The sequence below is a fragment of the Natator depressus genome, chromosome 1 (assembly GCF_965152275.1).
Source record: "Natator depressus isolate rNatDep1 chromosome 1, rNatDep2.hap1, whole genome shotgun sequence".
NCBI classification, from domain to species: Eukaryota; Metazoa; Chordata; order Testudines; family Cheloniidae; genus Natator; species Natator depressus.
Genome location: NC_134234.1, coordinates 318288614 through 318305529, shown reverse-complemented (window position 1 = coordinate 318305529; position 16916 = coordinate 318288614). Strand labels below are relative to the sequence as shown.

Genomic DNA, 16916 nt, shown 5'->3' with positions numbered 1-16916 from the left:
ACAACTCTGAAATGTTTGTAACATCAGTACAGATACAAGAACTCAAGTAGGGAGAACATATCTGGATTGCTATGTGATCTTTATATGATGAGAGTGTGAATGTGGCCCAAAGAAGGTGACATGGAATATGACCTGTCTCATGACAGAAAGTGGAAGATTCTAGAGCCACTGGTTAGGTAAGTGATGTAAGGCAGAAGGTTTTGGTTTTGTGGAATATTGGTCCACCTTCTATAGGCACAGGGGGTTGGATGGCTTCCATCTCACTAGAAGGGGGACCAATCTCATCAGGACAGACTGGCTAGAATAGTCAAGAGGGCGCAAAACTAACAACAAAAGGGGAGGGTAAAAAGAGGGTAGGTATGAGCACTCAGCAAAAAATCGAGATGTTAAGAACAAAATTAATCAAGAAAAGGACATGTATAGGCAGTTCAAGAATTTTGTCTCTTCACCAGTGCTAGGAGCCTGGGTAACAAGAGGAATTGGAGTCATACATTTATGAGAATAAATTAAATCTAGTTGATATTACTGTAATCTGGTAGGATGATTCTTGCTATTCAAATTTTAAAATCAATGGTTATAACCTATTTAGGAAGGATCAAGTGGGCTAAAGGGGAGTCGAAATGGCACTCTGTCAAAAATGGCATTAACTGTTTCTCACTCACTGATAACTCAGAAGAAAATCTTAAATGCATATGGATCAATGTCAAAATAGATAAAGCACAAGATAGGGTATTGGTGTCTATTACAGACTGCTAAATCACATTAGGAAACAGGATGACCACCTCTTTAAGCATTTATCTATAGTGTGTAAGGAAAAACCTGTGTGATCGTGGGGGAATTCAATTTGAGTCACTCATTTTGGAAGTCTCATGCAACTAGTACTAAAACATCCTTGGAATCTCTGAACATAATAGATGATAATTTCCTAACTCAAAAAGTGTTACAGCCAACACAGGGAATTCTTTATTAGACCATGTCCTAATAGATGAAGAGTAACTGATCACAGAACTAAAAATGTTAATGGTAGCTTAGGTACAAGCGATCATGACTTGATCACAATTATAATGTACAAGCTGAATAAAGTCCAGACCAATAATATATATATATACTTGGTACTTTAATAGGGCCAAATTCACAAAGCTGAAAGCAATTGAGCCAAATCAGCTGTGAGGAAGAATGTAATCAGAAAAATGTGAATGATAACTGGGAATCAATTAAGAACACTTCACTAGATGCCAAAAAAAACAACTTCTTCACAAGTGAGTAAGATCTTATTGGTTAAAAAAATTCCCTGGTTTAGAGGGGAAATGAAGACAGCTATAAAAAAAAATAGAAAGAAGAACATAACATATGAAAGAAAGGGGAAGTTCATAGTGATATAAACCAGAAGTTAGGAATTGTAGAAAACTGATACAGAAAGCTGAGGAACAGAAAAAGAGTTCTATGGCCAGCATAGTTAAGGACAATAAGGAGTTGTTTAAATAGGAATAAAAAAAATCTTGAAAGTGATATTAGCCCATTAGATGAAAATGGCAGAATTATCAATAATAATGCAGAAAAGGTAGAAGTGTTCAATAAGTATTTCTGTTATGCATTTGGGGGAAAAAACAGATGATATAGTCTCATCATATGGTGATGACAGCACTCTTTCCATTCCACCAATATCTGGAAGACATTAAACAGCAGCTACTAAAATTAGATGTCTTTAAATCAGCTGGTCCAGATAATTTATATTCAAGAGTTTTAAAAGAGCTGCCTGAGGAGCTCGCTGGACCATCAGTTTAAATTTTCAATAAGTCTTGGAGTACTGGAGAAATTCTAGCAGACCGGACTGAAAGAAAACTAATGTTTTCCCTTTTTAAAAATTGGCACAGCAGGGTGACCTGGGTAATTATAGACCTGTCAGCCTGACATTGATCCAGGGCAGGATAACGTAGAGACTGATACAGGACTCAATAAAGAATTAAAGGAGGGTAATAAGAACAGGAGTACTTGTGGCATCTAAGAGACTAACAAATTTATTAGAGCATAAGCTTTCGTGGGCTAAAGCCCAGTTCATCGGATGCATAGAATGGAACATATAGTAATATATATATATATACACACACATACAGATAAGTTAGAAGTTACCGTACAAACTGTGAGAGGCTAATTAGTTAAGATGAGCTATTAGCAGGAGGAGGAAAAAAAAACCCCTTTTGTAGTGATGATCAAGATGGCCCATTTAGACAGTTGACCAGAAGGTGTGAGGATACTTAACTTAAGGAAATAGATTCAATATGTGTAATGACCCAACCTGAAGCAAATACTCACCAGCAACCACACAACAAAAATACTAACCCAGGAACCTATCCTTGCAACAAAGCCCGATGCCAACTCTGTCCACATATTTATTCAAGTGACACCATCTCTGGACCTAATCACATTAGCCACGCCATCAGGGGCTCGTTCACCTGCACATCTACCAATGTGATATATGCCATCATGTGCCAGCAATGACCCTCTGCTATGCACATTGGCCAAACCAAACAGTCTCTACGCAAAAGAATAAATGGATACAAATCTGACATCAGGAATCATAACATTCAAAAACCAGTAGGAGAACACTTCAACCTCTCTGGCCACTCAGTAAAAGATCTAAGGGTGGCAATTTTGCAACAGAAAAGCTTCAAAAACAGACTCCAATGAGAAACTGCTGAGCTTGAATTAATATGCAAACTAGATACCATTAACTTGGGTTTGAACAGAGACTGGCAGTGGCTGGGTCATTACACATATTGAATCTATTTCCTTAAATTAAGTATCCTCACACCTTCTTGTCAACTGTCTAAATGGGCCATCTTGATTATCACTACAAAAGTGTTTTTTTGTTCCTGCTGATAATAGCTCTTCTTAACTAATTAGCCTCTCACAGTTTGTATGGTAACTTCTAACTTATCTGTATCTGTGTCTGTGTGTGTGTGTGTGTGTGTGTGTGTGTGTGTGTATATATATATGTATATATCTATCTATCTTACTGTATGTTCCATTCTATGCATCCGATGAAGTGGGCTGCAGCCCACAAAAGCTTATGCTCTAATAAATTTGTTAGTCTCTAAGGTGCCACAAGTATTTCTGTTCTTTTTGCGGATACAGACTAACATGGCTGCTGCTCTGAAAGGAGGGTAATGTAATTAGTGCAAATCAACTAATGCAAATTAGTGCAATGGGTTTATCGAAAATAGAACCTGTAAAACTAGTTTGATATCTTTTTTTTTATGAGATTACGTTTGACTGATTAAAAGTAATAGCGCTGACATAATATACTTAAACATTTGACTTGGTATCACATGACATTTTGATTAAAAACTAGAATGATATAAAATTAGCATGGCACACATTAAATGGATTAAAAACTGGCCAACTGAGAAGTCTTGAAATATAATGGTAAACAAGGAGTTGTCACTGAGCAGGTGTGTTTCCAGTGGGTCCTGCGGGATTGGTTCTTGGCTCTACCCTACCTAATATTTTTGTCAGTGACCTGGCAGAAAACATAAAATCATCACTGATAGTTTGCAGATGACACAGAAATTAGAGGACTGGTAAATAATGAAGAGGAAAGGTCACTGATTTAGAGCTGTCTGGATCACTTGACATACTAGATGCAAGCAAACAATATGCGTTTGATAATTGCTAAATGTCAATATGTACATTTTGGGAACAAAAAAGGTAGGTGAAACTTACATGACGGGGGACTCTTATTCTAGGAAGCAGTGACTCTGAAAAAGATTTGGGGGTCATGGTGGATAATCAGTTGATTGTGAGCTCCCCGTGTGATGTTGTGGCCAAAAGAGCTAATGTGAACCTGTGATGCATAACCCAGAGAATTTGAGTACTTCTGGAATACTGTGTCCAGTTCTGGTACCCACAATTCAAGAAGGATGTTGACAAATTGGAGAGGGTTCAGAGAAAAGCCATGAAAATAATTGAAGGATTAGAAAACATGCCTTATAGTGAGAGATTCAAGGAGCTCAATCTACTTAGTTTAACAAACAGAAGGTTAAGGAGTGACTTGATCACAGTCTGAGTATCTACACAGGGAACAAATATTTAATAATGGGATCTTCAGTCTAGCAAGAAAGATATAAGATGATGCAATGGTTGGAAGTTGAAGCTAGACAAATTCAGACTGGAAATAAGATGGACATTTTTAACGATGAGAGTGATTAACCGTTCGAAAAATTAACCAAGGGTTGTGGTGAATTCTCCATCACTGACTATTTTTAAATCAAGATCGGATGTTTTTCTAAAATATATGCTCTGTGAATTATTTTGGGGAAGTTCTATGACCTGTGTTATACAGGAGGTTTAGATTACAACAGTTGTCGCTTCTGGCCTTGAAATCTATGAATCTACAGTCACTCCTCCATTTCCAGCAAATGATTCTTCAGAAACATGGTGTGTATATGACTGCTAAAAAGACAGAAAACATTCAGCACTGTTAAGAGAGGTAGACTTGTTCATGTCCTAGGTCGAAGTTCCCACTCTGTTCCTCAGGGTTCTCCACCAAGAAGGAAAGCCCAGATTGGCTGGCTTATCAAGGCACACTTAGCACCAAGGTCAGCTTCGTGTGTATCACAGGCCAGGTTGGGAGCCTATTGATGAAATTATTTGCATTCAAGTCCAGTTAGTATGTCTTTTCGTTTTCCATGTGACGAAGAGAGACTCTGAAACCACTATTCCTACTTACATGCCTCCAGCTTTCACCCAGACCACACCACACGATCCATTGTCTACAGCCAAGCTCTACAATAAAACCGCATTTGCTCCAACCCCTCAGACAGAGACAAACACCTACAAGATCTCTATCAAGCGTTTTTACAACTACAATACCCACCTGCTGAAGTGAAGAAACAGATTGACAGAGCCAGAAGAGTACCCAGAAGTCACCTACTACAGGACAGGCCCAACAAAGAAAATAACAGAACGCCACTTTCCGTCACCTTCAGCCCCCAACTAAAACCTCTCCAACGCATTATCAAGAATCTACAACCTATCCTGAAGGACGACCCATTACTCTCACAAATCTTGGGAGACGGGCCGGTCCTTGCCTACAGACAGCCCCCCAACCTGAAGCAAATACTCACCAGCAACCACACACCACACAACAGAACCACTAACCCAGGAACCTATCCTTGCAACAAAGCCCGTTGCCAACTGTGCCCACATATCTATTCAGGGGACACCATCATAGGGCCTAATCACATCAGCCACACTATCAGAGGCTCGTTCACCTGCACATCTACCAATGTGATATATGCCATCATGTGCCAGCAATGCCCCTCTGCCATGTACATTGGTCAAACTGGACAGTCTCTACGTAAAAGAATAAATGGACACAAATCAGATGTCAAGAATTATAACATTCATAAACCAGTCGGAGAACACTTCAATCTCTCTGGTCACTCGATTTCTGATCTCAGAATGACTATCCTTCAACAAAAAAACTTCGAAAACAGACTCCAACGAGAGACTGCTGAATAGGAATTAATTTACAAATTGGATACAATTAACTTAGGCTTGAATAGAGACTGGGAGTGGTTGAGTCATTATACTAAGTAAAACTATTTCCCCTTGTTTATTCCTCCCCCCCCCCCACCCCCGTTCCTCAGACATTCTTGTTAACTCCTGGAAATGTGCTGGAAATGGCCCACCTTGATTATCACTTCAAAAGGTTTTCTCTCCCCCCACCTCACTCTCCTGCTGGTAATAGCTCATCTTAAGTGATCACTCTCCTTACAATGTGTATTTTTTCATGGTCTGCGTGTATATAAAATCTCCTCACTGTACTTTCCACTTTATGCATCCAATGAAGTGAGCTGTAGCTCATGAAAGCTTATGCCCAAATAAATTGGTTCGTCTCTAAGGTGCCACAAATACTCCTTTTCTTTTTTCTGAAACAGAGGCTTCAGTCTCTATCTCGGAAGTGGGCTAAAAGGCCTCCTTTCAGTGGCTGAAGGCAGACAGGCTTAAAGTAAGGATGGTTAATAAGATTATGAAGGAATAGGCCCCAGTCATTGTAATGACCTTCTTATTATCCCTAAAGGCCAGCTATCCTGAGGAACCCTTGGAGCTGGACCCCCCTGAGGACACCACCCTGAGCCAGGTACCTCAAGAGGGGGAGTCTGGAAGTAGCCTGGGGGCGGCCGACCCTAGTCTGGCTGCAGCACTGCCAGAACCCATGTCAGTTTGTTGCGGCCAGGATCCCCACTGACTCAGCAGCGGGTCTTCTGCTACTGCTAGGGCCCCAGGCTGGGACGCAGTGGAGTGGGAGGGCCTGCGTCCCCCCTGCCACCCAACTCGCGGGTGGCAGTCTCCCCCTCTCCCAGGCCCTTTGGAACCTAGGGCCTGGGCCTACTGTTTCTATACTGTTGTTGCTCAGCCCCCTGCCTGAGCGCCTGACTCACCATTACCCCGCCCTGACCTAGGGCCTGGGCTTACTGTGGTATTTCCACCTTCACAAAGGCCACAGAGGACAACTCCTGTGGCTGAACTAATTCCCCGCGAGACCTATTCCCCAATTTAGTGAGACGGTGTGGTTCCCTGTCGCCCCGGAGAGAGACGCGCCTCGGCTAACCTCTCTACAATTGACTTAACACAACTTTGAAACTTTACTATGCAGAAGAAAAATGCTGCTTTTAACCATCTTAATTTCAATGAAACAAGCACAGAAACAGTTTCCTTATCTTGTCAATATTTTTTAAACTTTCCCTTTATTTTTTTTAGCAGTTTACATTTAACACAGAGTACTGTATTTACTTTTTTTCTTTGTCGCTGCTGCTGGCTGATTGCATACTTCCAGTTCCAGATGAGGTGTGTGGTTGACAGATCAGTTCGTAACACTGGTGTTCATAACTCTGAGGTTCTACTGTAGTTGCTATCACCAATATTAGGAGTGGCTTCTCCCCAGCCTCACATGCGCGGGGTCCTGGAATTTTTTTCTGGTGCCTGTACCCGAGGCGACACCTCACTGTGCAATGCACAGAGGTGATAGCCTTTGAGAGAATCAATGCTAGTACTAGCTCGCAAAGAATGTAAAATCCAATACACAAGGGATATTTCTTCAGAAACTACAGTTAATTTTGATTTCAGGATTATGAATCAACACTCTATTCTGTCAAGGACTACCATCTTCCCTGAGGACAGCTTGACTTTACTCTTATTGGAACAATGGGAGGTGGTGGCCATTTTGAAAAAGGGTATTTCAGTTGAAGGCACCAGTGGCCTCAGTTCCATTACGAATAATAGGAGATGGCAGCCATTTTGAAAGAGGGCAGTTTTTGATGTAATTCTCTGTTGAAGAATGTTATTTGTCAGCCCCTTCTGAAGAGAAAACTTTCAGTTATTGAGAATAACAGCACAAAAGGAACATTAATCCTTAAAAAAAAAAAAAAAAAAAAAAAAAAAACCCTAACTACATGGGAAGTTTGAGGAGTCTGTTGTATTCCATTATTAAGATCATTTGAGGCAAAAAAAAATAACCTGACATCATCGTCCTCATGGCAAATACCAAAGGGATGTGGCCTCCTTGCCAATCAATCACCAACCAGAACAATCTCTGGCAAGGTGCTTAAGGTGGTCTGATTGTATATTCAGTTTAAGACCATCACTAACAATCTTGTTGCGCCAATGAAGCTTTTGGTGCTTACGTGATCGTCAGCCTTGCAGTAGCATTCCTTGCTACACACGCTTTGGAATTTATTGGTCTTCCATTCTTATAATATGAGCATACCAAAACAGTGATGATGATGGAGGTTGCTAGTTTTGGCTTCAAATATCCTTGTTTCTGATCTTGTCCTGCCACTTGATACGGAGTTGCTGATGGGAACAGTGGGAACTGAAAATGTCAGTCTGGTGTTCTTCAGCCTTTCTCAGCACCAATAGAGCTGGTAAAACTGTGGTTCTGTATATCAAATTTGCTATGAAGCTGTGGATCTATAGAACCACAGTTAATAGACTGACAAAGGGTGTTATGCTTCTTAGAGGACCCATTTAAAAAGGAATTTTAACTCAAAATAGTTAATTGCTCTTACTTGGAATTTCTAAGAAAATTCATTCTATATTCAAAAAATAAGTGCTGTAATTTTGAGGATATGCTGTATTTTTCATATGTAACAAAGTGTTTGAATCCCTGGTTGAGGTTCAAAATTCAACCCAACCTTAACTATGGGACCACAAATGGTGATTTCATAAATCTCTACTCAAATTCAGAATAATGGCAAGATGCATCATGGCAGAAAATATTGAAAACCTTTTTTTTAAAAAAAGACATTTTATATTTAGTCTTGTTTCTTTATTAATACACTTCCACTGATTCTTATTTATAAGTTGATTCTTGAGTGTTGGAGAAGGGCTGAGACATTTGTGGGGAAATGCTGGATGACTTGGTGCCTTGCCTTTAAACATTTGTTGTTGTGGACATGCTGGCTGTGCTACTGATGAGTGCAAACATGGATGGCTTGACAGCTTGGGACTGCCCTTCTCTCCCAGATAGTCTCTGGGAAGGTACAACCCTTGCTTCCTTCCCACTGCAGGCACGGAGTCTCTCCCCACAACTACTGAAAAACTTTCTTGGTAGCTACAGGGGTCACCAGATATGAACACTAGCTCTCATGGAGTCTTCTCCTGTACCAGATCCTTGGCCCCAAGTCCAGGAATTGCCCCTGGATGCCCTGGAGCTCACTTTCTCATCAATGCCCTTTCAGATACCTGAACTCTTTCTCTGGCTGATGCAGCTGCATTGGTTTACTCTCACTCTTTCAAGCTAATTCTCAGATATACTTGTTCCATTCTTCAATCCAGGCACATGATGGCCATCCTCCACTAATTTATAGCTCCTCATTCATCTGAGACACTGGGTCCTCCAATGGATCAACATCTGAAGTTGTTCTGACCCTTCGCCAGTGTTCCCTCTAATTTTTTACATCCATGTGCACCAATAAGGAGATGATGTGTAGTAAGGAGAGTGCAGCCGAGGGGTTTGGAGTGTGGGAGGGGTCTCAGGGCTGGAGCAGAGGATTGGGGTGCAGGGAGTGAGGGCTCTGAGGTGGGGCCAGGGATGGAGGGGCTTGGGCTGCAGGCTGTCCCGGGGCTGCGGTGGGGAAAGAGGACTCCCCCGGCCCCTCTTTTGCTGCAGCAGCTCCAGGCCCGGGAGAGAAGCACCTCTCACCGGCCGCAGCAGCCCCGGGGACGGGGAAGAGGCACCTCTCCCCGCTGCGCTGCTCTTGAGAGTCTGCTGTGTGGCCACGCGGCTGCACAGCTTAGAGGGAACTTAGCCCTCTCCCTATGAGGTCTGCCTCTAACTCCCTTTTCCTCCCTCTCCTCTGGAAATGGAGGCTTGGCCACTTGAAAAGCTCAAAGCAAGGGGTGAAAGTACCAAACAGTCCTAAAACCACATTGATTTCTTCTCTGGGCAACTCCATGAGCATATCCCTAAATACTTTATCCAGCTGTCTGATAGAAGCGCTTGAAAACTGACCATATTAATAGAGGGATTGGAAGGAGAGGAAGAAGATGGTTTACTGGTTTGTGCCCAAAGCAGTTTCTTCCCCTTTGAGGTGAAACTGCAGGGAATGAATGGCAGCTTACACCTGTAAAGGTGGGGGATGATGGTGGGGATAGAGCACTCCTGCCAGCAGTCAAAGCCCACACTGTCATGACTGCTCCATTTTCCACTTCACATTGGGCCGTGTGTGGGGGTGAATGAGCAAACAGAATGCCTGCGAAGAATGTTGCTGCAGAAGGAGGAGAGTTCAAATGGTTCTTTGCTCCTTCTCCAGCTCAGCCTAAAGGTTGGGAGCACAGTTCCTTCCCTCTCTCCCAGCTTCTTAGAGTCATTTCCTGGTATCTTAACTGTCTACCGTATTACGTATAATTTGGTCCAGCCTGACACTGAGTTGGGCATCCATCCAGGTTAAACAAAAAAGCATCAAACCCAGCTCAGCTGTCACTACCCTGTAAAATGACTAAAAACAGTTATTTTGTTTCAGTAATTAATAGTTCCAGTCAAAACATGGTTTTATGTTACAACAGAGTCTACAATAATAAAACTGCTTTACACGATTGTGGAAATACAGCTAAATGGCTATATCTTTAACTTGGAGTAAGTGAAATGTTGGAGATATCTATGCTTTTTATTTTTAGGGAACTATGTTAATTTTTCTGCCTGGATTCTTGAGAATAAGATTTTATTACATTTATTTAATCCATTTGTCAACTTGACAAAAATATTCTGAAATTGAATTGCTATTGGATAAAGCTTTTTTCATTAATTACTAAAAAAATATCTATTTCTTGGTGTAATAAGACAATGAAGTTCATGAAGTTCAAGCAGAGTATATTTCCAGTGGTTTAGGTATACATGATGTTTGCATGCACTGAACATAATCTTTCTCATTACTGGTTTGTCACATGCACTGTACTTTGATGGAAAACTATATTAATATAGTGTTAAAAGTTGCAACATTAAGTACTCATTCAGGAGATGCCAAATGGTAAGGTTGCATTCACAAGCTTCACTTCCTCCTCTTATAGGATTCATACGTGTAGCATCTTGCGGTACTGTGTACTGCTTATGTATACGAGATAGAGTCCATTAAAGTAATTTATATTCAAGTTGCAATTCACAAGATTGTAATAAAAATTGTAGGATATTTTATTTATGAAATATATCTAAATACATTTTATAATGCAGTAACTATATAGTTGCACTAAGCAGTGAAAGCCGTACTGTATATACTGAATGTATAATGCAGTTACAATTTAATTACACTGCAATCATATTTTGATAGCTACAGGGCTGATATACTCAGTACCCTTTAATTTAATATTTAATACATTATCCTGTAATTACTTTGTGTGACAGGGTCGGACCAGATGGCTATAGGAGAGTAATAGAAGGCAGATATATTAGCTCCAGGCTAAGTAGGTCCCTTTTCCCTGGGTAAGGGAACAGGGAAGGTTCCAGAATAATCAGGAACCTTCTGGAGACCATTAAGACAGGCTGATTAGAACACCTGCAGCCAATCAAGAAGCTGCTAGAATCAATTAAGGCAGGCTAATCAGGGCACCTGGGTTTTAAAAAGGAGCTCACTTCAGTTTGTGGGGTGCGTGTGAGGAGCTGGGAGCAAGAGGCACTAGGAGCTGAGAGTGAGAATGCGGACTGTTGGAGGACTGAGGTGTACAAGCATTATCAGACACCAGGAGGAAGGTCCTATGGTGAGGATAAAGAAGGTTTTGGGAGGAGGCCATGAGGAAGTAGCCCAGGGAGTTGTAGCTGTCGCACAGTTGTTCCAGGAGGCATTCTAGACAGCTGCATTCCACAGGGCCCTGGGCTGGAACCCGGAGTAGAGGGCGGGCCCGGGTTCCCCCCAAATCCTCCCAACTCCTGGTCAGACACAGGAGGAGTCGACCTGGCCTGTGGGTTCAGAAAAATGGCCAAGCTGAGGGCTGCCGTGAAGCTCCAAGGCGAGTAAATCCGCCAATAAGCGCAAGACCCACCAAGGTAGCGCAGGAACTTTGTCACATTTGTTATACTTTTTACATATATATTCCTAATACATGGTCCTATAACCAGAAGGTTAACTACCTAGATTATACTTTATAATTACACTGTAACTGCAGTCATTTCCTGGTATCTTAGCTGTCTACCATATTAGGTATAATTCACAATGGTGCACAGTATTAAATAGCAGCAAAAATTTGCTGATAACTCTGGCTGGTAATATGACTTCTCTTTTGTAACTGACAATTTCATTGACATGATCTATATTGTACAAAAAAGTCAATTTCAGATGTAGTAATTTAAGGAAAATTTGTTGTCTTCAAGAATTGTGTCTGCTGTGTTAATATTAAATTTGTTTGTCATATTTTCTTGCTAAAGTAAATTTAGCTCATGGACAGCATTATAAAATAAAGAGTGACAAATGGCAATGGAATATATGAAAAGAAAAGTATGTGTGTTTCAAAAACAACTTGCTCCCTACAGTTGCTATTATGGGAAATTGTACATGTATGTTTTGGGCCAATGTACAAGTTCTGCTTAGAATGATTTTAAAGATTTCAAAGTTTAGCAGTATGTCCCAGTAAGGAACAATTGTTAGTTCTGACATTTGCTTGATGGATTTTGGTTGTCTTCATGCAACTTGCAGATGTTTTGTGCTTCCATCGGGGAAAGGGAACCTAAAATATTTGACATTGCCTCTGTGAATTTACAAATATTTTGTTCACATAAAGCTGTATATCATCTATCTATCTGTTTTTATAGAATAAAAAACTTGAAGTATCTATTCATTTTAAAAGCTTTACCTTTCACAATTTTATTTGTTACTCATCCTATTTTCTTTTTTCTCATTCTCTAGGCTAATTGATTTAATTAACATTTCTTTTATGGGAGAGATGTAAAGTCTTATTTCTGAGAGACGCCAAGAATAGAAATAGTACATGTGCAAAGAAAATGAAGTTAGTTGCTTCCAGATAGCTATATGGTATCTTGAAATTCTGTGTACTTTACTGTGTGTATTAATTAAGCGTCAAGTTCTGCCTTTGGATGTACATTTGCAACTCTTATTTGCATTGATTAATAAACTGCTATAGGAATTTTAGTTGTGCACTCTTAACGTGCCTTAATAGTGTTTGTTGCATTTATTCATATTTTTTTATTTTATCTGAATCATAAAAAGACAAATTATGGGGAAATAACAAACCAAAACTCTAAAGAACAAAATGATCAACTATCATACTATCTTCATCCAAGATTTTATATAACTTAAAGCAGACAACTTACATGTATTTTTCTTGGGTAATTTTTCCTTTCCTCCTCACAATATAAGGAGCTGTACATGTTTTTAGTCCAACTATCTTTCAAGTCCAGCATAATATTTGCAGATTATACTGTGTATTAAATCTGTTTTTCTTTCTGTTTTGAAGGCATCAAAGCTTCCAATGTCAGTAATTATAGTAGGAGTTGGACCAGCAGAGTTTGATGGTAAGTGTTCTGGTATCAGTATGTTTTTCCTAAAATGCTTATCCCTTATATTTCAATAATATATGGCTCTTCAAATAAATTCTGTGCTTTTTAAAGAACAGCATAATATGGAACAAGCTATGAACAACGTTGAAGTTTCCAGCTGACTTGATTGATAGCTCAACATGCTTACAACCCTGCATGTGGAGTTATATTGCCCGTAAGAACACCTGTTCAGTTCACAGAACCATATGTGGACTCTTCATTTATAATGCTCCCACAAGCTGTTATATAAAAAGAGAAAAGTGGGTATGCTCAAGAAGTTTTGCTGAACAGATAGTTATTTGTGCAGTTTCAGATGGCTGGTAGTATTGACTGTGTGCCTGACCTTTCTAACAGCAATAACCAAAGAAATAAAAGAACTCTGAGTAAATTTAAGATATTATCTAGATTATATTTAATTTTCATATAATGTGATTATATTATCTCCGCTTGATTTTGGACTAGCATCATTTAGCAACAGTGTTGGGAGACTAGTATAGTGTGAACAAAAAAGTTCCAAAATTTATTTTAAAATTCTTCCAAACTTTTAGAGCAGAATCCTGACCCTCGATCCCCAGACAGGTACAAAAAACCCTAAATGCAGCCAAAGCAACATCCAAGCTGTAGAGAGGCCACCTGAGTGGGCCTGCACTCCCCCAGCATTCTACAAAGTTATATTCTGTGGCAGGTATCAGCACTTCAACACAGAGCTGGCAGGGGAAGAGCAAGAAGTGTCCAGTTGGTCTACAAATATGAGGCCTATTGAACATCATCCCTTAACCCCTTAGAGAGCCAGAGAACAGGGGCTACAGTTGCTACTGCAGCCCTGAGGTTGCAGTTGTAGCTCCAGAAAATGTTGACCTATATTTAGGCTTGGCAGAACTCGATGGTTACTTTTTTTGTATAATTTTAACAGAAAATATCGATGTTTGTTTTTAAGCATTTTTTCTCTGTTTATCAATTGTATTTTCAGTGTTGCGTAGAATTATGTGGTTTAAGCATTTTTTTCTTTTTTTATCTATTTGAATTTTCATACTTGCAGTAAATTAGAGGATGGTCAGACAAATGGTTGCGGTCAGGCAATAATTATTCAATGACAATAGATGTTGAGATTCAAAAAGTTAAAGCTTGATAACCATTAAAACAAATTTTCAATATCAGATATCAACATATACAAAGTAAATATCATTAAATCAAATATAAATATGTTCTCAAGCAACATTTTTCTTTCTTTGCCTGTCTGTAAAATTTGATTATCAATGGAAGTATTATTTTTATTTGGTTTGTGTGTGTGTGTGTGGTAAAATTGACATTTACTGATTAAAACATCTAGTCCTTCCATGTCTGCCTATATTTGTATAAAATGGATATGTTTTCATTTGTCTTCAAGCAAAAAGAAGCCATACTTGCAATATCTACAATACATAAAAAGTGTGGCAAGTTAAAAAGTGACCATCGCTAATAAAGAATGTATTTATAATCCTCTGTCAGAGGATCAAAGTAATGGCCCTATTGGATCATCCAATGGTCCAATTAATGCCATATTCTATCTTAAACTATAACTGGTACCAGATGCATTAGTGAAAGGTGCAAGAAACCCTGAAGTGGCCAATAATGAAATAACCTGCTCATAGGAGAAATTTTGTCCTCCATTAGAGGTTGGCTTATACCCGAGAAAGAGAAAATAAACCTAGGACTCAAGTCCAATAATGAAGCCAATAAGACAAGACTAGAAAAAGTAGGGGTCAGCAGAATAAGGTACCTACTATCAAGTTTCACACAAACTGAGTGTCCAGAAATAACAACCCCATTTTTACCTGCATGCCAGTCCTAGAAACACTGATCCAGTGGTACCATTGGGCACCACAAGGATCAAAATACATGCCCTGCAGGAGTTGTAATCCCCATGCACCTTACTAAACCATATGGCAGTGATGAATACCTGGTTGTCTACATGTAGACTAACAGGAAACATTACACCATTTTTATATTTTCTTTTAATCACTCAAAAATTTGCTATGAATCTTGAAAAGGGCTTCCTGATATTAGGTGGGGATGAGGATTAGACCAATTTAAAAAGGAGGATGTATTGTAGCAGAGCACTGATAGGCTATTCTGCTAGGAGAGGGAGTGTCTTTCTGTCCTGAACTGGAGGAAACTAAGTATTTTTCTTCATTTTCTTTAGTGCCTAAACAGGGGGGGCGGGAGGGGTGAGTTGAAAACAAGAGTCTGTTATTAATTAGCCAGCAGATGACTCTCCAGAGCATTTTCTCCCCGCAAAAGAACTTGGGAACCATCAGTTACAGAACTACGGGCAGTTCTCTCAAATAGAACCCACAAACTTAAATAAAATTTACAGCTATGAGTAAAAAATGATAAGCCAATGCTGTGGGCTGATCAAAGGATAGAACTAGAGCTGTCCAAAACGTGGGTTTTCTGGATAGTGCAAAATTGATATTTCAGAGATTGGATTCATTCCAAATCAGACCAAAATCAAATTTTTCAAAATTTCTTATGAGCCAGAAATCCCCCAAAACACTGAAAACACCAGCACATGGTGTTTCCCAAACAAAATGTCCCCCAAGACCAGCAGCTCTGACTGAGATTGACACTATCAGTTTCACCATTATTATCAGCAGTGGAGCTGACAAGAATGTCAATTTCAGTCAGTAGCTGCTCCGCTCTCAGATTCTGTGTCTGCCCCAGAGCCACACCATATAGACTTCTTTGGACTCAGGGCTTCCAGATGCCTGGGCCAGCAGGCTCCCTAGGCTGCCCACTTGGGATTTGGGCAGCCCAGGGAGCCAGCTAGCCCAGGCATCTGGAAGCCCTGAGTCCAGGGCAGTCCACATGGCAAGGCTGCCACAGATCCTGGGAGCCCACCCTAGGACATCCAAGCTCCCAGCACAGCAGCCAGGGGCCTGGAGGCCAGGAGCCTCTAGGGTTTCCAGGCTTCCAGCTCCACAGAAGTCCACATGGTAACGCTACCACAGACCCTGGTAGCTGGGAATCCTTGGTCCCAGAGCAGTCCATATGGCAGAGCTGCAGACCCTGGAAGCTGTGGGGCAGTCCACAGGGTGGGTCTGCCTCAGAGCCACAAACCCTGGAAGCCCAGGGTCCCTGGTCCTGGGGCAGTCTGCATGGTGGGGCTGCTGTGTTGCTATGGTCCCTGGAACACCAGGATCCCCAGTCCCAGGGCAGTCTACATGGCAGGGTTGTCCTGGAGCCTTGGACTCTAGAAGCCCCCAGTCCCCAGCAACCCACTAGGTGAATTGGCAGGGAACCTTACAAGGTCCAACAGAACACTGTCTGTGAATGATCAAAAGTTCATTGAACTGGACTTGCTTCTGTAAGACATTTCAGGTTTGAAAAATAGTACATTTCCTTTCAACCAGTTCTAGATAGAACAACTTGCAAACCAAATTATATCCAGAATGTTGAGTATTTTAAAGACTTCAGAATATGGTGCATCTCATTAAAAATATAACACTTGTACAATTAGCTTTGGAACTGTTTTTTCAATCCATCTATGTAGAATAGATGTGATGCCACAAAACTCTAACTTGGAGCTCAATTCAGTGGGTAGCACAAAGATCACAGCCCTTCCTGATGTCTTCTGGAAGTAGTTTACAAAAAAAAGTAACTTATGGTTGAAGGAAAAAAACTTCTAATCTTCCTAGACTTTAGTACTATGACCCAGCAGAGACGAAAATCGTTTACAAAAAGTATCATCACTTATGGTATTTTACTTCAGTTTTGTTATCAGCTAAGCTTCAGGTGATATATACAGCAGTGATAGCCTCAGCAGTGAAACTGATGGAAAAAATCAAAAAGGAAAAAATGAATGTCTGAGGAATCAGAGGCAGTGGAT

The 16916-nt window shown here is 40.4% G+C and overlaps 1 protein-coding gene across 3 annotated transcripts in view; it reads left to right on the top strand.

Moving 5' to 3' along the window:
• CPNE8 (copine 8) overlaps positions 1-16916 on the top strand; it is a 285766-nt gene that overhangs the window by 244499 nt on the left and 24351 nt on the right. For 2 of the 3 annotated variants that reach the window (XM_074942429.1, XM_074942431.1), the window contains exons 18-19: positions 6086-6145; positions 12967-13024. In XM_074942429.1, coding sequence (XP_074798530.1) covers positions 6086-6145; positions 12967-13024 — 118 coding nt within the window. The remainder of the gene's footprint in view (positions 1-6085; positions 6146-12966; positions 13025-16916) is intronic. The other variant, XM_074942430.1, reaches the window with a different exon arrangement.